Source organism: Engraulis encrasicolus, chromosome 22 (genome assembly GCF_034702125.1).
Source record: "Engraulis encrasicolus isolate BLACKSEA-1 chromosome 22, IST_EnEncr_1.0, whole genome shotgun sequence".
Taxonomy (NCBI): domain Eukaryota; kingdom Metazoa; phylum Chordata; class Actinopteri; order Clupeiformes; family Engraulidae; genus Engraulis; species Engraulis encrasicolus.
This window is the reverse complement of record NC_085878.1, coordinates 44,179,988-44,201,616: the sequence shown is the minus strand read 5'-3', so window position 1 is coordinate 44,201,616 and position 21,629 is coordinate 44,179,988. Positions and strand designations below refer to the sequence as shown.

At 45.5% G+C, this 21,629-nt stretch overlaps 1 protein-coding gene across 2 annotated transcripts in view; it reads right to left on the bottom strand.

Annotated features, from left to right (window-relative positions):
* The window catches only part of iqgap1 (IQ motif containing GTPase activating protein 1), an 81,161-nt gene that overhangs the window by 13,727 nt on the left and 45,805 nt on the right, over positions 1-21,629 (bottom strand). Inside the window, exons 8-23 of one of the 2 annotated variants that reach the window (XM_063187798.1) lie at positions 18,266-18,459; positions 17,874-17,961; positions 17,424-17,587; positions 16,817-16,901; positions 16,322-16,485; positions 15,882-16,042; positions 14,407-14,531; positions 11,954-12,117; positions 6,296-6,386; positions 4,220-4,387; positions 3,707-3,849; positions 3,244-3,414; positions 2,962-3,045; positions 1,863-1,934; positions 1,267-1,336; positions 138-502 (exon numbers count right to left, since the gene is read on the bottom strand). In XM_063187798.1, the coding sequence (XP_063043868.1) occupies positions 138-502; positions 1,267-1,336; positions 1,863-1,934; positions 2,962-3,045; positions 3,244-3,414; positions 3,707-3,849; positions 4,220-4,387; positions 6,296-6,386; positions 11,954-12,117; positions 14,407-14,531; positions 15,882-16,042; positions 16,322-16,485; positions 16,817-16,901; positions 17,424-17,587; positions 17,874-17,961; positions 18,266-18,459 (2,309 nt within the window). The remainder of the gene's footprint in view (positions 1-137; positions 503-1,266; positions 1,337-1,862; positions 1,935-2,961; positions 3,046-3,243; positions 3,415-3,706; positions 3,850-4,219; positions 4,388-6,295; positions 6,387-11,953; positions 12,118-14,406; positions 14,532-15,881; positions 16,043-16,321; positions 16,486-16,816; positions 16,902-17,423; positions 17,588-17,873; positions 17,962-18,265; positions 18,460-21,629) is intronic. The other variant, XM_063187799.1, reaches the window with a different exon arrangement.

Below are 21,629 nucleotides of genomic sequence, written 5' to 3'. Positions count from 1 at the left end.
AGAACAGTCCTTAGGTCTGCCTAGGTCTACCTAAAGGGGGATTTCCCCCACCTCCCCCTTGCAATAATAGAACCCGGAAACAATGGGCCAATGGAACCTCTCTCTCTCCACTCTCTCTGATACACATGCATACTGACCTGCAGCAGGTAGAAGAGGTACTGGTAGGCCTCCAGCTTGATCCTCTTCTCCTTGCTGAGCGCCTTGAGGCCGCCCTTGTGCTTGTTCATCATCATCATGTTGGAGAGCTCTCCCTTGTTCTTCTTGGTCAGCTTCTTGCTGTGCGAGACCACCTCCTGCAGCGTGATCTTGTTTTTGACCAGCAGGCCGATCTTGATGTCCATGAGGTTGAGGTCGTTCTCCAGCTGCTGGTTGGAGCGGATGTTGGTGACCACCTCCTCACGCAGGCGCATCAGCTCCAGCTCCTCCTGGAAGTCCTGGTCGCTGTGGTCCAGCAGGTGCACGAACTTGCGCACCACGCCCATGGGCGGCTCGTCAGCGTTGACTGGTGGAGAGAGGGAGGAGGAGGAGGACAGGAGGAGGGGAAGATGAGGAGGAGAAAGGGGACGAGGAGGGAGTAGGAAAATAAGAGGAGGGGAGCAGAAGGAGGGGACGAGGAGGAAAATGAGAGGATGAGATGGAGGAAGAAGAGGAAGAAAAAGTGGAGAAGGAGGGAAATAGAAGGCAAAGGAGAGAAAGGGTAGAGCAGATAAAAGGTGGAGGAGAGAAGATGAGGAGGATGAGTAGAATGGTGGGAGAAGGAGGAGGAAAAGAAGGAGGCGGGAGAAAGTGGAGGGAGGAATGGAAGGTTTATAGAAAATGATAATGTGTGGTCCACAGTTGACACAAGTGTAACTTACAAGCATGAAAAGAATTTATTCGATATGAGGGTATATGCATTGTCATTTTGTCAAATTTCCTTTAAGCCATTACAACTAATCAATGAATAAAATAGAAATGTACTGATTAGAATGTTACTTATCATGTGAATAAGCAAGTTGATTTGAGTGTATATTTTGTTGTAGCTTATATCAGCAACTACCAGCGTCTTCAATTTTGAATGTTTCTTTGCTCCACAAGGCCTCTAAATAAACAATACTCATTTTAAATTGTGCTCGATTGTAATTGCCATGGCCTGATTTCCTGCTGCTGATAAAAGCCCCTCTCTAATTAAGATAATAACGATGGAGTGGCCAAGTGGCCCTTTCTGGTCATGAGTGAGGCCGAGTAGGAGGCATCAATGAGGACCTGCGGCGGCACGGTACTTACTGAGCGTCTTGTAATCATCCCTGGCTTTATTGGCTCGAATGAAGGCCTGGATTTTCACAATGTCGGCCAGCTGGGGAGCGAGAGCAAACAGTAGTGTGAGGGGGTTGAGCGTCAACAGCATCGCTCGTTGGACAGACAATGCAACCAAACCAGACTGTGCAAATACACGTAGTGAATGCTCGGTAGCAATGCAGAGCGCATTCTTCAAGATAAAAGCAGACAGCAGCGGCACACAAAATAAACAATTTGACTCGCTTGGTCTCCATTGCACCAGTAAGCTAGGGGATGGGTGCCATCTGATTGTACATTCAGTACAATGTTTCATTCACACTGAGCATCCTTATAGTAAGAATTAAAATGTGTTCTTTAAATCAAATTAGCATTCAAACCCGTTATAATACTTGGTCAATGTTCAAAACACATTATACAGCTCAAGTTGTGGCTCTTGTTTAGCACAAGGAAAAAAAACAGCTCTGTTTATTTCCCACTCGTCTCGAGCAGCAGCCCCCATCGTGGCGTTTTGAATGTTAACAAGTGTGCCACTAAGTGGAGGTCCGTGGAACAGCACTCAGCGGGACGCCAGAATGAGCACTCACATGGTCCTTGAAGTACTTCAGCCGGTCTTTGTACTTCTTACGAGCTTGATGCATCCTGACCATCGCTTGAATCTGCAAACAAAAAACAATAAGCTCTTATGTCTTGGTGTATATACATAGAACAAAGGCTTGTGTGTACAGTAACATCTGTTTTAAGCTTTAAACATGCTCTTTTCCTTCTCTTTCTGTTAGTTGTTGTGGGCTACCTCTTTTTCTCCTGAACGTAACCAGATTGCTCTCCGGTGAAATCTCTGAAGGAGGGTTGTGGCATTTTGGGTAGCGAAATCTGCCATTTAGGTTTTTTTTTTCCTTTTTTGAACTTTACATGGCATGTAGGTTTTAATGTTCAAAATCCAGTATTCAATTTCCTTAAGATGGCCTTAAAAAGGTTTTAGACGACGAAGTTAATCCAGGATCATGTTCAAAAAGCTTAACTGTTACAGAATAAAGGTGCCGGTATGCTTGCTGCGAGCTGTAAATTACGCGCGTCACCGCGAGCAACCGACAGCACATGCTTGCTTCAAAAGCAGTTGACCAAGATCATCCAGGGGGCAGAGAGCACGCAGCATTGTGATGCGGAAATTGGGAACACAGATGGCAAGGAAAACAACAAAACAAAAAGAGGGGCTCCCTGGTTAAGGAAACAATACTGCTACTACTCCTTTTTCAAAGTGCAACAAGGAAGTATGATCACAAATGTTTGAAATTTCAGACAAACTCAATGAGACGCTCTTAAAAGTTGCTGCCATTGTCGTTTTCATATCAAGCACACGCGTGGAACGATCGCCCCCAGCGAGTTTGAAGATATTGCACCTGACGCACGCATTTGGCTGCCGTGTCCAACGCGCGCGAAATTGACATTAAATACGCATGTTAACGCGTTCATGAACGAATCGTGCACGCGCTCGCGTATCTTGCAGCAAGCATACCGGCACCTTAAGAGAAGGTCTTTATGGCTCCTTTCTCCGTCCTACGACGTGTTACTGGATGGCTTTCAGAGTGGATTGGAATGCAATACAAGTCTCTAATGTCTCCTCCAAAGATGGTCCACGCATGCTTACATGCACGTACGTACGCACGCACACACACAAATTCTTACCTTAACAGCTTGATCACTGTTGTCCTTGAGATACTTCACTCTGTTCTTGTAGTTCTGTCTCTGCTTGTGGCCTCTCCAGTGAGCCTAAGAGCACAAAAGAAAAGTTTCAAAGTGACGGAATATAGAATCTACACAATCTTTAACTGCTAATGTCCCCAAGACGTGTGTGTGTGTGTGTGTGTGTGTGTGTGTGTGTGTGTGTGTGTGTGTGTGTGTGTGTGTGTGTGTGTGTGTGTGTGTGTGTGTGTTACATGGAGCAGCCGGATGGTAAGGCCAGGTCACCTGGATGCACTTGATGGCGGGATCCTGCTCCTTCAGGTAGCCCAAGCGTTTCTTCAGCCCCTGTCTGACCAGGTAGCCACGACAACGGGCCTGAAGCTTGGTGATCAGGCTCTCATTGGCACGCCACAACTGCTCACGGTTATATGCTGCGGTCACCCCTGACACCACACCCTGTCAAATTGGGAGAGGGAGAGGGAGAGAGAGAGAGAGAGAGAGAGAGAGAGAGAGAGAGAGAGAGAGAGAGTGAGAGTGAGAGTGAGAGAGAGAGAGAGAGAGAGTTCTTAGACTGGCCACTTCAAACAGACAGCCAAACAAACAATCTATAGAGTCAATGTGAGTAAAGCATGTACGTTATAGGGTGAAAAAAGTGTCTCTCTGTATTTTACGGAGGTAAATGACCTCCAAAATCAGAGGCTAGCCCCAGAATTGGGGCCCTTCTCTTTACTCCACAGTGAGTGCCCACCTGGATGTCGTCCTTGTTGAGGAGGGAGTCGTTCTGGACGAAGCCCTCTGGCTGCTGCCAGCTGCCCTGACCACTCTGGAGGTTGTAGTAGTAGTTATGTCCCCCCTTCACCCAGTGCTGCACCCAGTCACTGCCATTTTCACCTGGAGAGGACAGAACACGAGTTAAACATACATACTACACATACTACATGTGCACACAACATGCACTCTTACACAGATTTACATAGACGGACACCCACACAAACTTCAGTGTGCACACAATATAGGCCTACTACACAGAGATGTGTGAACAAAAAAACACAAACACATGCACCAACACAAGTACAGACACTTATCCACTTGTCTACGGATGTTCTGATTTATCTAGTGATCAAATATATTAGTTCATTCACAGTGAGATGAGATAAACAACACATGATGCTCTAGAGCTGATGGCCAATTATAAAAGATGTGCTAAATGAAAAAAGTGATTCCCTTTCCGTTTCCAAAGACAAGAGTCCCCCTGTCTTACCATCCTTCTTCTTGTCCGCCTTGATCTTGGTCAGGTCCTCCTGGTAGGTGGGGGCGCACTCGGACGTGACCCCGTACAGCCCGGCTGCAGGTGACCTGAGGGCGCCTAAAGTCTGAGCCGAGTCTCCACTGTCCACCGCCTCATTGATGGCCTGGATGGCCTTGGAGACTGCAGGAGAGGAGAGAAACAGAGAGAGGCAGGAGTTAGATAATATGATTAGAAGTAAAGATATCATTTGCAAGCAGTGTTGCCATTTGTTTCTTTATTTTTATCCATTTCATCTATCCTGCCCCTGAGCCGCTGGATGGGATGTTCACACATTCACTTCTCTGAAGGTATATGATTGGTCAATGAGGTGCTGGAAATACGTTAATATTTTCTGCATATGAACATACATTTTTAGGATGTGCTTAGGGGGTTTTCATGCCATTAATAAAGACAGTGTGAGAGTGCGACAGGAAATGAGTGGGAGAGAGAGAGAGAGCGGAAGGATCGACACAGGACTCCGGGCCTGAATCAAACCCAGGTCACGGTGTAATGATACGGCATCTTAGATGATTGATCCACCGCACCCCAAATCTACATACATTGAGGAACATACCCTATATACCCTTTTCCAACCACCCCCCCGCCTCTTTTTTATTATTATTATTATTATTATTTTGAAATCTTTTTGAGGACACAAAAAAACACAACAATTTTTTGTCTTTATAGGCTTCAAACCTATAATAAGACGTAATAAACTAATCTTGAATCTTGAATCTTGAATCTATATGAAAATAGCAGTGCATCAAAACAAAGAGGTTATATATCGCTACCGTATATAGATTACTTTGACAAGAAAAGCACAAACAAAGCCTGAAGGGTCTATTCTGGCCTCAAAGTTCTTCTGCTATGTTTCACAAACTCTGGGGAATGTTAAAATAGAGACCCTCAGGCACCAGTAATAATGTGAACAATCAAATAGTCTTGTAGCAAATTTAGACACAATGGTGAAAATACCAATCTTTCAATGCAAAGGTTAAAGAGTAGTGGGGTAGAGGAAACACCCAGAATTATACCATGCTTCCTCTGAGCCAGCCCACTGATATTGCCTACACATGCAAACATAAAAAGCCAGCTGACTATAAAAACGCAAAATTATTCCAAGTTATGTCTCAGAAAGAATACGAGGACGCCCCCACAGTAAACGGAGGCATTTGCACAGTAAAAGTCAATAACGGCAGATCCTACTTCCTACTTTGAAATTAAAAACGGAGCAATGAAGCGGAACACACAGGGATTTGGGAGGTGAGTCAGAAAGTTAATTATCCCACTAGAGTACAGGCTAAGAGCCTTTAACATCTCAACAACCATCCACCATCACAGGCTCTTGTAACCTCAAAAAACGCACCTCTTGCTTTATAGTGCAAATGCACCTCTACTCAGATTATTCTAGGCATCGGGCCATTTGCACATAGCCGTTATACCTCGGCAGAATAGCAAACAAATGAGAGCCTAAAAAAGGCATGATCAACAACATCAACACAACACAACACTGTGGCAGAGTCGACACGCTGAGGACTGTTAGGGCTGTACTTGAAAGAAGGACGTCTGCGCTTTAGCATTTGTGGTGCTCGCGGTCCAGGACTGCAGAGTCATGACAAGCCGGGCTAACATGCACCAAAATGAAAATGTATATTCAAAATGATCCAGTCATCCCTGGGTCTAGTCAGTGGTAAGCTTGTCCTGATCCAGATAGGACTGTATTTGCCAAAGAGTGCATGGCAGTGTCTGCCAGAGAGTCCATTTCACAGCATTTGCTGCTATTCTAGTTTATTGTGTCACTATGTCCTTCATGCCAATCACACCTTCAAAACTAAACACCCTGTCATCTGCATCCCTTCTGCCTCTACACTTCACACAAGTCATTTCACCAACTAGCACGGTGAAAACGCTGTTCTTAATTGGTGCTTTCTTGTGCTGAGAATAGGCAAGACTGGTTGAATTAAATGTGAATGAATGACAGAATTGAATGGGAAGTCTATCAGTAGTTTAGTCCCAGGCAGTGGGGGCTAGTAGTCTACTGCTACTTACACTGCAGAGCCTCCTGGGTCTCCTGATTGGCTCTCAGTATGGCGTCCTGGATCTCGTCCAACCACAGCACTGCAGAGGGGTCCTGTGTCTCCTGGGGGAGAGGGACAATCACATGAGAGTTAATAGAAGAACACCAGAGGAACAGATAAAGAAAGCCGAGGTTATCAGTGTCTGGGGCCCGACAGATACATCAATGAAGAGAAACTGGATACAGATAAGACAAACTGAGGTATACACATAATAAGAGGTATACACCACTTGCTCAGATGTATTTGCACTGTGATGAGGTGTGTTTGTATAATTTGCACTTTCACGAGCAACCAGTAGATGGCGGTATCACCTTTGCTAAAACAAGTGCTGTGGATCTAAGCTGACAGCAACTGCACAGATCCCAATCACAGACATTCCCAGGCAACCATGACAAGGATGCACTGTCACTGACAAAGTTTTGTTTTTTATCTTGTCCTCAAACACAACAAAATCCACTTTAAATAGGAGGAGATCAAGTCATAAACGAGGTCTATAGCCTACTGACTATTATCATCAAGTATGCAGTTAAAGCCTTTTGCTTTTGTAGGGCCTTTTTAAAGTGCCAGATACAAACAAAGATGCACAAAAGCCAGAACAGATGCTGCTGCTCATAAATCAAATAATTATCTTTGGTTTAGCACGCCCTGAAAGCACACAATTTGGACATACATACAGTGTGTTTATCTAATGAGTAAGAGAGACTCCTGTCTGTGTGCGTAGCGAGTTTGAAGTGTAGTAACGCTAAGTTTCCCACAGGGGGAGCCCATGCAGCGAGGCCTGGTTCACAGTAAATGTGCCAAGCCCCTTTCCGGAGCATTCATCTCTGACTGCCGATTGGCTTATGGGACAGGCTCCTCACCATAACGCCCACTTCCTCTGCAGAGGTGCAGAAACGTACAGGAGGACACGGCAGAGAGAGAGAGAGAGAGAGAGAGAGAGAGAGAGAGAGAGAGAGAGAGAGAGAGAGAGAGAGAGAGAGAGAGAGAGAGAAATGAGGCAAGCGAAAGACAGGAAAAACAGCCAGTACTGTTCAAGCCAGTGATGAAAGAGAAAAGGTTCAATGTTGGACAGAATGGACAGATTGTAGAGCAAGCCTAAGAACTCCAGGTGCAGCCTAAACATGAACTGGAGGTAAACAAGAGGTGACTGGGCCTAATAAGTGTGAAAGGGAGTGTAGAGTCACTCACAATCTTTCAACAGTTTGATTGTTAAGTGTGGTTCTGCAACAGGGAGGACTTACGGAGAAGCTCAGCACCTTCAGTTTTACATTATTATACTCAACACAACAGGAATTGGAGATTAGAGAGTGCTGAGAGAATAAATGAAGGACTGAGAGAGTGACAGTAAGAGTGGGAGTTAAGAGTTAGAAAATAGGGGAATGCAAGGCTCAGCCTGATGTGAGGAGGATGGCATATCACAGCATCAGCAAATTTCAAAGTGTCTGCGCGAAAAATGTCAGTCAAAAAGAAAGAAGTGAAAGTTGTGCTTTTGAATGTTTTTTCCATGTTCCACGCAATCTTCATTACTTGGAGAAAACCCTTTCCTTAAATGTGGCTTAAAGCTCACACCCCAAACCAACAAACAACTGTGGGGCAGATGTAGAGAGAGAGAGAGAGAGAGAGAGAGAGAGAGAGAGAGAGAGAGAGAGAGAGGGAGAGAGGGAGGGAGGAAGAGAGGCAGGAAAAGGAAAGATGAATAGTCTTCAAGTCTTTACACTTCTAATTTTGGTAACCTTGTGTCAAGTGAGCAAACAGAACTAGTCATGTCAAGTGATGATATAAATATAGATACATAGACACACACTCATGCACACACAACTTCTCAAACACAGAAAATCACGCATGCACGCAGACCTCACATGACCTTAAGTCAACTAGAAGTTCTAAGGAGGGCCCCCTCCACACACTTCCTGTTTTTCTTAATTGCCTGACAAATGCCGAGGAATTTTTGCCACTAATACAAACAAACATACAGACACATGCCCAAATTTGCCTACCACAGGCACACACACACAGACACACACACAAAAAATTGAGAAAGGGACATTTTTAGAGGAGGGGAATAGAGTAATTCTAGTGTGTGTGTGTGTGTGTGTGTGTGTGTGTGTGTGTGTGTGTGTGTGTGTGTGTGTGTGTGTGTGTGTGTGTGTGTGTGTGTGTGTGTGTGTGTGTGTGTGTGCGTGCGTGCGTGCGTGCGTGCGTGCGTGCGCACGTGTGTGCCTTAGGCCTGCTTAAAAACTGGATGTGGTGTGTGTGTAGGTCTACTAAAAAAACATACACACACACATACACACAAACCTACACACGCCCCCACATGCATGTACACGGAGGAATTCCTCTCTCTCTCACATACACATCACACATACGCCTACACACAGGTTCCTTGTCGCCAACATAACTCCTGAAAATCAGTGGCTTGAACAAACAAGAGTCCCAGTCAGTCAGAGTGGGCGAGAGAGGAGAGGAGAGGAGAGCTGGGCAGGGTGGGATCTCACCATTTCTTTTTTGCCCTTTTAAGGCGCTGAGGGAGTCAGTGTCAGAGGCATGCTTATTTCCTATTCCTGTGCAAATGATCACAGAGGAAATGACTCGCCTGCTTTCTTTGGCCCGTGTTTGGCTAGACGAGATGCCGAAAACAGGCCATGGGCACTAAACGGGCATCCCAATCCCACGAGAGAATATCAGTGTGTGTCTCTCTCTCTCTCTCTGTGTGTGTGTGTGTGTGTGTGTGTGTGTGTGTGTGTGTGTGTGTGTGTGTGTGTGTGTGTGTGTGTGTGTGTGTGTGTGTGTGTGTGTGTGTGTGTACGACATGGCACAGGCGTGAAACTGAGGTTTGGTTTGTCTCATAGTCAGGAGGGTGTGAACGGGAGAGAAAATGGGAAGGGAGAGAGAGGGAAAGAGAGAGGGAGAGAGAGAAAGAAAGAGAGCAGCCAGCTTCTCCTGACGTAAGAAGGGGAGGACAGCCAAGCTCAGTCCAAACGGGCCTAAACGGTCCAAATGGAAAAATTACTGCTGGCTTCTGACTCAGTCGCAGTGGTAAGAGGAGATTGGAAACACACCAACCGATTTAAATCAAGCGATGGAGATGTGCCCACTGAGCTATCCAAAAGGGGCGTGCGCACACACACGCTCACACGAGCGAAAACATGCACGCACAGGCATGTGCACGCACACACAAACACACACTAGGATTTTATGACTTTGTATGTCTACATGATCCATGCTGATGTAATTTTCTAGTTTGATTAAGCAAGCAGTGTGTGTGTGCGTGTGCCTCTGTGCGCGTGTTTGTATTTGTGGTGATATCTGTGCATTTATGCAAGCGTGTATGCGTGCCTCGGCTGTGCAAATATATGTATGACCCTGCTCATACGATCTATCTGTGGTAAACCAGAGCTTCCATCGCAGTCACACACACACACACACACACACACACACACACACACACACACACACACACACACACACACACACACACACACACACACACACACACACACACACACCAGAACTTACTTTCACATTGGCAGGAAACGCCTCACACACACTTTTTCAGGTGACGTACGCACAGAGGCCACAGAAAGAGCAGGCAACCCCCACAAAGACTATTCAGTGCGTGCATGTGTGCGTGCATGTGTGTGTGCGTGTGTGTATGCGCGAGTCTTAGGCCTGCTGAAAGACTCTGGATAAGGTCACAACCCACATAACACATTCTGTTGCTCTGTCAAAATGGCTGCTCACAGATACTGGTATTGTGGCTCAGCAGCTATTTTCACATTTATATTAAAGGTTATCAGGCCGCAGACAAAGAGTAATAGTGAAAGAGGGATAGAGTGAGGGACTGAGGGAGGGGGTGGAAAGGAAAACAGGAGGGGTAGAAGAAGAGGAGTGTGGGGGCGAGATCTCCAGACAGAGTGTGAGACAGCGAGATGATGACACACTAACACAACAGGCTGACGCTGAGACACACACACACACACGACTAACACAAACACACGACTAAGACACACACACACACACACACACACACACACACACACACACACGACTAACACACACACACACACACATACACGACTGACACACACACACACACACACACTAACACAAACACACGACTAACACAAACACACGACTAACACACACACACGACTAACACAAACACACGACTAAGACACACACACACACACAAACACACACGACTAACACACGACTAACACACACACACACACACACACACACACACACACACACACACACACACACGAATATTAAACACACACACACACACACACACACACACGACTACTACACACACACAAACACACACACACATACACACACACACACACACACACACACACACACACTCACACAACTAACACACACACACACACGACTAACACACACACACACAACTAACACACACACACACGACTAACACACACACACACACACAACTGACTAACACACACACACACACACACAACTGACTAACACACACACACACACACAACTGACTAACACACACACACACACACACACACACGCCTAACACACACACACACACACACACACACACACACACACACACACACACACACACACACACACACACACACACACACACACACACACACACTTCAGTATGACATCATGCAGCTGCTGCAGTCATAAGGGAGAGAGAGCCTGAGTCACATGGTACGCCTGGCTGCCCAAAACACCCAGACATTTCCTGCTTAAACACACACACTGTTCTAGATGCTTCTATTCCCCCCCTCCTCTGAAATACCCCTCTCTCGAAACAATGGCTAGCGTGTGTGCTTTTGTACGTCACATCATTTTGCATTTCATGTCTGCGTGTATATGTAGGTCTGTGTGTAATCGTTCATGTTTTGGGATCCAGATAGTTTTGGATCCCGAACATATTTCACACAATAATGAAAAAAGGAGGAGAGGAGAAAATGACTGCGGAAGAAGAGAGAGATAAGAGGGGAAAAACACAATCATGCACACTCATGAGCTAGGGAGCTAGGGAGGCAGAGAGAGAGAGAGAGAGAGAGAGAGAGAGAGAGAGAGAGAGAGAGAGAGAGAGAGAGAGAGAGAGAGAGAGAGAGAGGAGGGAGAAAAGGGAGAAAGTGGAGAGAGTGAGAGAAAGAAAGAAAGAAAGAAAGAAAGAAAGAAAGAAAGAAAGAAAGAAAGAAAGAAAGAAAGAAAGAAAGAACGAGAGAAATCAGGAGCTATGTGTAGTGTGTGTGTGTGTGTGTCTGTGTGTGTGTGTCTGTGTGTGTGTGTCTGTGTGTGTGAGTCTGTGTGTGTGTCTGTGTGTGTGTCTGTGTGTGTGTGTGTGTGTGTGTGTGTCTGTGTGTGTGTGTCTGTGTGTGTGTGTCTGTGTGTGTGTGTCTGTGTGTGTGTGTCTGTGTGTGTGTCTGTGTGTGTGTCTGTGTGTGTGTGTCTGTGTGTGTGTGTCTGTGTGTGTGTGTCTGTGTCTGCGTGTGTGTCTGCGTGTGTGTCTGCGTGTGTGTCTGCGTGTGTGTCTGCGTGTGTGTCTGCGTGTGTGTGTGCGTGTGTGTGTGCGTGTGTGTGTGTGTGTCTGTGTGTGCTTGCATTCATATCCTATGTATCTTACATGTGCCTTCTCCCTGCGGGCCTGCAGCAGCAGGTCGTAGTAGTGCTGTGCCAGGGAGGGGTCCACGTCCGTCAGCTTGGCTGAGGGGTGCAGCAGGGCCGCCAGGGTGCTATCCAGATCACCTCCGTCCAGCGCCTCATTGATCTGGCCAATCGCAGCGATCCCTACAACAGCATATTACGTACATAACACTTAGCTGATGTCTTCATCCCCAGCAACGCACAGTTACAGGCCAGGGTACATGGCATTGGTTAGAGTACAGCATTTGGAGCAGTGTGAGGTTAGGAGCGATTTGAACGTGCATCCCTACTGTATGATCTAAATTTTTCAACTTACTAAGCATTAATCCTCAGCTGACCAACACACACGTATGCCTGTGTGTACACACACATACACAGGATGCATGCAACACACCACACACTAAAAATGTGCATGCACACACGTACACTCCTCAATCCTCATGAACATTACAGCATTATGCTGGTCTGCAGTAAAGGGTTCCACTGTAATGTATCTCTCTTGAGCATCTTCCTCTTGGGCTTGTGGTTAACGACAACAAGCCGTCTCACTTCCTCCAAGATCTGGAGGCCAAAAGTGCACAACGGGGAGCAAAGAATAACAACGCATTTCTGCTTTCTCTCCAATTAGCCAGGACGCAGGAAGTTGTCTTGAGGAAAAATGGTTTCATTAGAAGCTACACGAATGTAATGAATAAACGCAGCCGATGCGGCCAGCCAGAGTTTAATATGAAAAAGTATTTCATGCTTATTACTCTGCAAAGGGTTGGTGAGGATACAACCTGACATTACGAAGGCTAAGAAAATGTGTAACCTGAGGGTTGCTAAGGGGTTGCTTGGGTGCAATGCGGATATACTGTAGTGTGGGGGCTGGTAAGGGGACAGTGTAAGTCAGTGGATGATACAGTGTAACTGAGGGCTTGGGCTAAGGAAAAATGCATTTAAGTACATTGGATAGAGATAGAGTTTGATACAGTCTGTCGGCATACTCATGATGTTGCTACGGTATATTCTGTCCGAGTACTTATGAAGGCATGTGTGTAGTTGTCCGGTGTGGCTTGAGCTAAGGTACAGTCTGTCAGAGTGCCTGTGATGAGATGTTGCTAGGGTACAGTCTGTCCGAGTGCTTATGAGGCGATGTTGCTAAGCGTACAGTGGGGCCTGGTGCTAAGGTACAGTCTGTCAGACTGCCTGTGCTATGATACAGTACATTCTGTCCGAGTGGCTTTAAAGGGATGTTGCTAGGTGTCCATACAGTGAGACTTGAGCGTAGTGTATAGTCATGTTGTGGTGCTCAGCTACTCACACTCCAACTCCTCCTCTACACTGCCGTGCAATACTAGAACGCAGTAACTCAAAATGGTCGAAAAAAAAATTATATCGGAAATCGGTTCTAAACTACCTCATTTGTCTTGTGTCCAAAAATGGTGGTCCAACACCGTCCCGTTTTGGAGAAAACTCATTTTGAAAGTGCAAAAATGACCCAAAAAAGGTTAAACAAAAACGCAGTAAGTCGGCGAGTTACTGCTGCACGTTCCAATGGGACTGGTTTGGGAGTAGACAGTAATACAAGCTAAGAACGCAGTAACTCCTGCAGTAACTCCATTTTGTGGCAGTAATACCAGCCAAGAACGCAGTAACTCTGTTTTTTGTGGCAAAAAGACACATAAATGTTGTTTTTTTGGGGGGTTTTTGTGTGCATTAAATTTCTATCCTAAACAAGCATTACCAGGAAGTGTCACCACCAATTTACCGACAACACAGTTGTCGCGCCATATGGAAAACTTTGAAGCCTTTTTTCTCAGTTTGCCGTTTTCAGAGTTACTGCGTTCTAAGATTGTAGGGCAGTACAGCCCAGAGTACAAGATGTAGAAGCATGTACAGCACTCAGTGACCGTCATGTTGTGTATGATGATGAGATGATACTTATAGTATAGTCTGCCCGAATGTTAAACATGTGTTGTCAATGTCCAATCTGTCTGAGTATATAAGCTCGTCGCGGTCGCTAGGGTACAATGAGACAGGACTTGAGTGTAGTATATGGCCGTGGTGTGGTACTCAGGACTCAATTATCTTATGAGATGTTGCTACGGCATCTTATAGAGATACGGTACGTCATTCTAGTTCTTTTCTGGTATCCATGTGATGTTGGGTGAACGCCCCTTTAGGAGACCTTCGGTTAGGAGACCTTCGGAGTCCTGAGGTTGAGAAAAAATGGAGTCCCCTTATCGCTGTAGATGGCGGTAGCACACTTCTTGTGCAAAGACCCCAAAAAGAGAAGAGGAAGGAGGGGACAACGCCCACTTAGGAGACCCAACTTGAGCACACCTTGCATTGGGTGGGCGGGTTTTGAATCCTCTTTATTACTGTGTGTGTGAATGGAGTACAGCGTGTGCTCATGGTGACGGTATGCTAGACAGCTAGTCAGCTACTCACTCTCGTGCTCCTCCTGCACGGCCCCGTTGACCTGGTCCACACACGCCTGGATGTCGTTCCACGTCAGGAAGTCGTTGCCCTCCTCACGAGCAGCCGCCTTCAGACGCATCAGCTCATCCATGTACCTGAGAGAGAGAGAGCGAAATAGATGGATGGATGGATGGATGGATGAGAGACACAGAAAAAGACACGGGGGAGTGACAAAGTAAATTATAGAGAAGGAGAGAAGGTGAAATTGTAGGATAATTGAGTAGGAGGGACAGATAGAAAGAAAGAGAAAAGAGTGAGTGAGAGAGAGAGAGTGAGAGAGAGAGAGGTGGACAGACAGACAGAGGAAGAGAAAGAGAAAGAGGGGTGAAAGAGCGAAAGAGAGATGAAAAGGGTCAGCAGGGTTACTGGGTATAAAAGATGATCACAAACAGAAAAGGAAACCTCCATAGGGACCACATGAGGTTCAGACAGCCATCCCACTAAACCCATTCTCCCCATGCAGATGCTCAGCGCCCGGTGATTTAGTACTATTTCCACTCCACATAACTACTGTCCCCATCTCCTGTCTCCTAGCCACCATCATTTGTAGAGCTCCTGTGGCGCTGCTCCTTCATATACATTGTGTGCAGCCGACAATATGAGCTGCCCATCGAACTGAGCTACCAAGTCATTTCAATGCACCACAGCAGCGCCCCTAGTGGCTACTTTTAAGACTATTGGTAGCCCATCTTGACAAAGCAGCCCCATCTGGGCAGAACATTGCCCCTGATCTGGTTTCCAGGAGGTGCAATAGCGCAGTGCTTCCTGCAGTGGGGGCTGTTTTGAGACAGTGGGTGAGAGCAGGGCTGTGGAGAGCAGTCTGGGGAAGAAGAGGATCATCAGTAGGATGGGACTGCACGTGTCAGGACAAGCCTGGCCTGAAGCTAGGAAAGCCTCTTTCCCCATCGGTGAATATCCCTGTGTATCGCCTCTCCCATTCTGAGTTTCTCTGTCTGACTAATTCTCTTGGTCTCAGTGTGTTTTTAGGTTTCTCCTCACGGTTTCTCTTGGTTGGTGGTGCGCCCGTTTATCTTTCTCTTGGTTGATAAATGTCTGTTTTATGTCTCTTGCTCTCAATCGGCCCGTCTGTGTGCGTCTGCATTTTTCGACCCTGTGTCTCTCTATTATTAAATCTATGAGCAAGTGCTTCACCTCTGAACACACATGGAAAGGTTCTCACCCGAAACTACAGAGAAACCACACATTAAGACAACATGTTTGCTCAAACCTTTGCCCAGAGACACACATCTTTGCTCAAACCGCACACACACACACACACACACACACACACAGACACAGACACAGACACAGACACAGACACAGACACAGACACAGACACAGACACAGACACAGACACAGACACACACACACACACACACACACACACACACACACACACACACACACACACACACACACACACACACACACACACACACGCTCACCTCTGTGCGTACTCATCCTCCACGTTGCTGAGTCCGGTGACGGTGCTGGAGAGCATCTTCCAGAGGCCTTGGCGGTCGCCCACCTCCAGAGCCTCGTTGATCAGCACCACAGACGACAGCATCTCCACGGCAACCAGCAGCTCCGGGTGGGTCAGAGAGCCCTGTGAGGAAGCAACGTCACAGTGGTTAGGATAATGGGTAGTGTGTGTGTGCGCGTGTATGCGTGTGCGTGTGTGTGTGTGTGCGCGCGCATGTGCCAGCATTTCCACCGCCACCAGCATCTCTGGGTGGGAACCAAAATGGCAGTGTTAGGAAGATGTGCACTGTGTGTGTGTGTGTGTGTGTGTGTGTGTGTGTGTGTGTGTGTGTGTGTGTGTGTGTGTGTGTGTGTGTGTGTGTGTGTGTGTGTGTGTGTGTGTGTGTGTGTGTGTGTGTGGTACCTCAGGGCTCTGCTGCTGGAGGCTGGCCAGCTCTCTCTGGTAGAGGTCTGCAGCGTTGGGGTAGACCTGTGGCAACTGGGCATCAGGATTCATCAGCTCCTTCACCGTCTCCTCTGCCACCCCCTTCCTGATCGCACCATTGATCCTGTCCACAGCCTCCAGCACTACACACATACACAAGCATTAGACACACATATACAGTACATGCATTACACACACAGACACAATGACAGACACACGCACGCTCAAATGAACGCACGCACGCACCTGCACCCGCACACAGACGAACCCACACATATGGACATGCAAAAACACATGCATGCACGCATTACACACCCGCACACACACACGCACACAAATACATAGAAAAACATGCAAATTAGCTAGTACATGTATAAACGTATGCAAAAGTTCTTTGAATGGACGGGAGTTAATATTCTCTTGATAATGCTTGCTTCCTGCGGTGAGAGTGTAGTTCAGTGTGGGAACTCGTACTTTTTTGGTACGCGGTCGCAACCTCGTTGGCCACATCCACTCCATTCTGCAGCTCGTCCTTTGTCAGGGCCTCTCCTGGGGAATTCTGGGTACAAGGAAACGTGGGGGCTTAGAGCAGGGCTGCATAAATCATCACAGATGCATCCTGACAATACTGTACAACAGCACAGTTAGAATGCAGTATAACAGCCCATTTACACACCAAAACACAAAGTGTGTTAGCCACACGTCTCAATATATGCCATGCATCTCGGTTAACTACAATATTCTGTCATACAAAGGTAAAGTGAAGTAACTTCATTATTTCATCAAGATTGTGTTTAGACTGAAGATGATCTTCAAAGCACCTCCTTTATCTTGTGACAAAGCCTTATGGTCCAAATGTGTCTCGCTTTAGATGTGTTGCTATGTCAAATGTTCAGTAACTACAATATCCAACCTAATACCAACACTTTGAAGGCCTTTTTCTCAGTTTCAATGCATAGCTCCTGCACTTTTCCTTTGTAGGGCAGTATTGTTCAGGCAGTACTCTTATGCTACAATTTATTGAAAGCAACTAACAAATGAAGGCATAAGCAAGATACAATGTAGTTGTCCAAGTAGTCACCTGTTCCTTGAGCTCCCGTGCAGCCATCAGCTCTTTGAGGTACCAGCCCTTGTTGTTCCCGTTGAGGTTCTTGAGTCCCAGGGCCTGGGCGCGCAGGGCTTCATACAGCCTGTCCTCGTCTCCATTCAGCAGGGCATCCTCCGCTGCACCCAGGGCCTTCTCCTCTGGAGAACCAAGACAGATATGGTGGGTCAGGCACAATTAGCACAGGGACAAATCCCATTTAATTATAACATTTAATATATTCATATAGGATATATTATAATGTGTTTATATATTTCTACATGTAATAATTATTATACATGTTTTATATGTCACAATACTATTATCACAGCTCTTTGGAATGCTGATGAATCCTACTGCTGAAAAGGTCAAATTGATCGAGCTGAAATTAGCCATTTAGCAGAAGTTCCTGATCATTATTGCTCTTCTAAGGAGAGGTTGGCTTACGATTGACTTTGTTGACGTTGCCTTGGATCTCAGCCTGAGTAAGAAGCTCCTCATACACGTCCCTCTCTGCATCTGCATTCTCCCCAATCTACACCATGTGGGGACGGGATGGGATAAGACCGTTAAGAGAAGACCATATTTTTAAGAATCACCACCATCATCATCATAATCATCACCATAGTCATTATCATCACCATCATCATAATCATAATCATATACATCACCATAATCATAGTTACTGTATCACCAACACCATCATTACATTAAGCCTACATTGCGTTTAGCAGATGCTTTATAACCAAAGCGACTTTCAAAAGGCCACCAAGATTATCCTTACCACCATCACCATTACCACCACCATCACCAGGAGGGATATCAAGACTGCAACCTACCGGTACTCCACTCACCCGCTTGCGAGCGTTCTCCACCTTGAGGGCCTTGGCCTGTGAGAGCGTGTCCTGGTAGTGCTGGGCGGCCGCCTCGTCCAGGTTGTTCAGCATGGCGTTGGGGTTGCGCATGGCACCCATCGTGCCCTCCGGCACACCGTGGTCAATGGCATCGTTGATGGCGATGACGGCCGCGTGCACTGCACAGAGTAGACGGAGATGGTTTTAAGGTTGAGAACGAAGGACAACGTCCTCCATGATTCAGGGGTTAACACTCTGGTGCGACCAGAGCAGGAAAAAGATAGAATAAAAAGAAGACTGGTGCAGCATGGATGTCTTCTGTTTTGCTCTCCAGTTTTCTTTTTATTTTTCAGTTTCAAGGTTGTTCCAAGAGAATCTTTGGTATAACCACACCATTAAGCCTTATGTGACTCGACAGGTCAAATGGCTGCTTAGAAATCAAAGTTATACATAGGTCTTAAATTCTGATTTTAAATTAGAAAATGTTTCATGGCTCATTGTATGGGATCTTGTGTAAAACACAACTCTGCATGAACCACATTTTTTCTTACTATGATGTACAAACCCTTCAGTCACTTCAGTACAGAGAAGAACTGAAGCACAGCATAGAGAAACTACATATTCGGAAGAAGACTCTCATCTCCTGTCTTACACAAACATTGAGTTTCGTAAGCAAGCCACAAGTTCCCAGTTTAAAAACTCTAGATGTGCATGCTTTCGTAACACTCCAAAGAATGAAGTTTGGTCTTGTACCCCTGGCTTTAAATATTTCGGATGTCTCCCGGATGTCTTCTATAACACACAGCCGAGTGCTCACAGTGCTCACTTCTGGCTATCAGGTGAACTGAAATGCCACAGTCACAAGTGGAGATATTTATTACTCTGTTACACTGTCAACCAGCTCACTCTCACACTGCAACACTATGTGTTTGGTAACTTAATCAGTCAGGTACCCTTTTTCCTTTCAAACTCTTAAATGTCACTGCTTGAAGCAAGTTCAGCTTATTTGTCTTTCTTTCACTGCTGCGTGAATACCAACGAACTAAAATGTAGCATGCATCCACAATTGCGTAAAATCACAGCAAACGTGCCCATTAAAATGTTTTAAGGATGTGTGGACTATCTAGAACATTAAGACCCTTGTCATAAAATCAGTGAGGACACCTCCACTAAATTGCAGACCACTCAGGTGCTGGTTACGCATATCTAGATATTTTTAAATAAGGCTATTTGATATGCGCAGTCTAAATCACTGTTTACATGTCAATGGAAGGCAAAAACCAATGCGTTCTCAGATCCATATAAGCGTGAACAGCGTCTCAAAAAGGGGGCTTAAATAGTGCACACATCCTTAAATCGATAAGGTACAGACATACAGTGTTTCCCATACATTGAGGAAACTATTTCGCACCGCCATAGTTTAAATTTGGCCGTCATAGTTTCCGAAAATGTAAAAAAAATAAAAAAAATAAACGATTTCCATTTTTTTTTTAAACGATTTGAAAAACGATTTCCTTCGTATTTTCCTCCTGGAGTAAATACATCCTATAGAGAAAACCATGAGTGCTTGAAAGACAGAGGCATCAAAAGCCTAGTCAAGTTGTTGTAGTTAAATTGTGTTTGGGAGCAATAAAAAACCTTCAGAGAAGGGACAGTTGGGATGAGTTTACTGACACTCTCCAGGCTTTGTTCTACAGTTGTATGATAATGAGTTAGGCGACAGGCCTTCATTGACACAGCAGAGGAGACATCGGGCTGCATATAGAAATTAATGTGTAATGAATGTGAATATAGACATAAATGTGTTATGTTGTCCAGCCCTTTTACTGGGAGGGATTTTAAAAAACTGGCCCTGTGACCAGCACCCCTCATGTAGAATGTTTGTTCGCCTATGTGTATGGGGGAAAAAGGCATAGCCTACTCTCTTAGACCCTTTTTGTCTGTATGCTAACAATTTCACAGTGCTCCTAAATTCTTATCTGTCCTTCTATTCTATGCATGAGGGACGAATGAAAAGTGTGTTGCAAACAGAAATGATTCACTGTACTGCATTTTTTAATATAAATGACAATGTACCAATGATACCTCCATGCAATGTACTGATATGGGTAAAATCTTATGGAATTTCTCAAAACATATATGGCTGAAATGTAGGCCTATAGTTTCTCCATGCGACAATGTCATACTCATTGTTTTGCATTTACGCCGCATGAATTCCGATTCAAAGAGAATGTCCAGTAGTGAGTGTTGAGTTTATTGCCAAATCAACCACAGCTGTCGGTCAGCGTTAACTGTGGGGGCTAATTAATGACAGTTGTCAAAAACCTTCCTGGCGGTGGGGGTATTGCCACCAGTACTGACACTAGAACAAGACAGCGCCTTCGACATGGCATAGGCCTACTGGAACGTACTACACATATACAGTTGAGGACGATATTATTAGCCCCCCTCCTGAAATTAGACATTTCTCTTGATTTCTCAGTAAGAATGACCATTATTAACCGTTTCTGTTATTCTGGAAACAAATACACTGATGGAGATAAATGTTCAATGAGTTGAATTTGGATTTTTCTATTGTTACAATGAGTTTAAACAAAAAAGGGCAAAAATGACAAGGACAAAATTATTAGCCCCCTGATCATTAATAGTCAATATGGCGCCATTTATGAACCAAAACTGACAACAGGCTCTGATAAGTTGCTACCTAGGTTGGCACATGCCCCACTAGGGATTTTGGCCCATTTCTTCACTGCAAAGTGTTCTAGCTGGTTCAAATCACATGGATGCTGAGCATAGACATTAACCACAGAATCTCAGTGGGATTGAGGACTGGACTATGAGCGGGTGATTCCAATATCATGGTTTTAGTGTCCTTGAAGAACCTCTGAACTAATCTAAATGTATGCTTTGGGTTACAATGTTGTTGGAAGACCCAGCAATCCAGATTCAGACCCAGACTCCCTGTGTCTGAGGCTGAATAACAGACTAAACTTGATGCCCTTCCACTATGTGTAACTGTGGAAACTGCTTAGCCTCATTAGACCAAAGAAGCATTGGACACCTGCCTAGATGATTGTTATTGACCTGGCCTCACCTGGAGGTTTTTCCCCCCCAAGAAAGACAGTTGTTAGGGCTTGTCATCATATTGGGCTTTGGGGCCATCATCACAGAATAAACCCTTTACTAAAGGCAGTGCATATCAGAGTGTTATTGAGCTTTGCCTGTGAACATTTGAAAGTCAAAAATGAGTTTAGAACGTCTCTGCTTTCATCTGATGATATTCAATTGCACCTGCTTTGATGCATGAATTCTGTTTCTGTCCGGTGAAGAAAGGGATAGGCCTTGAATC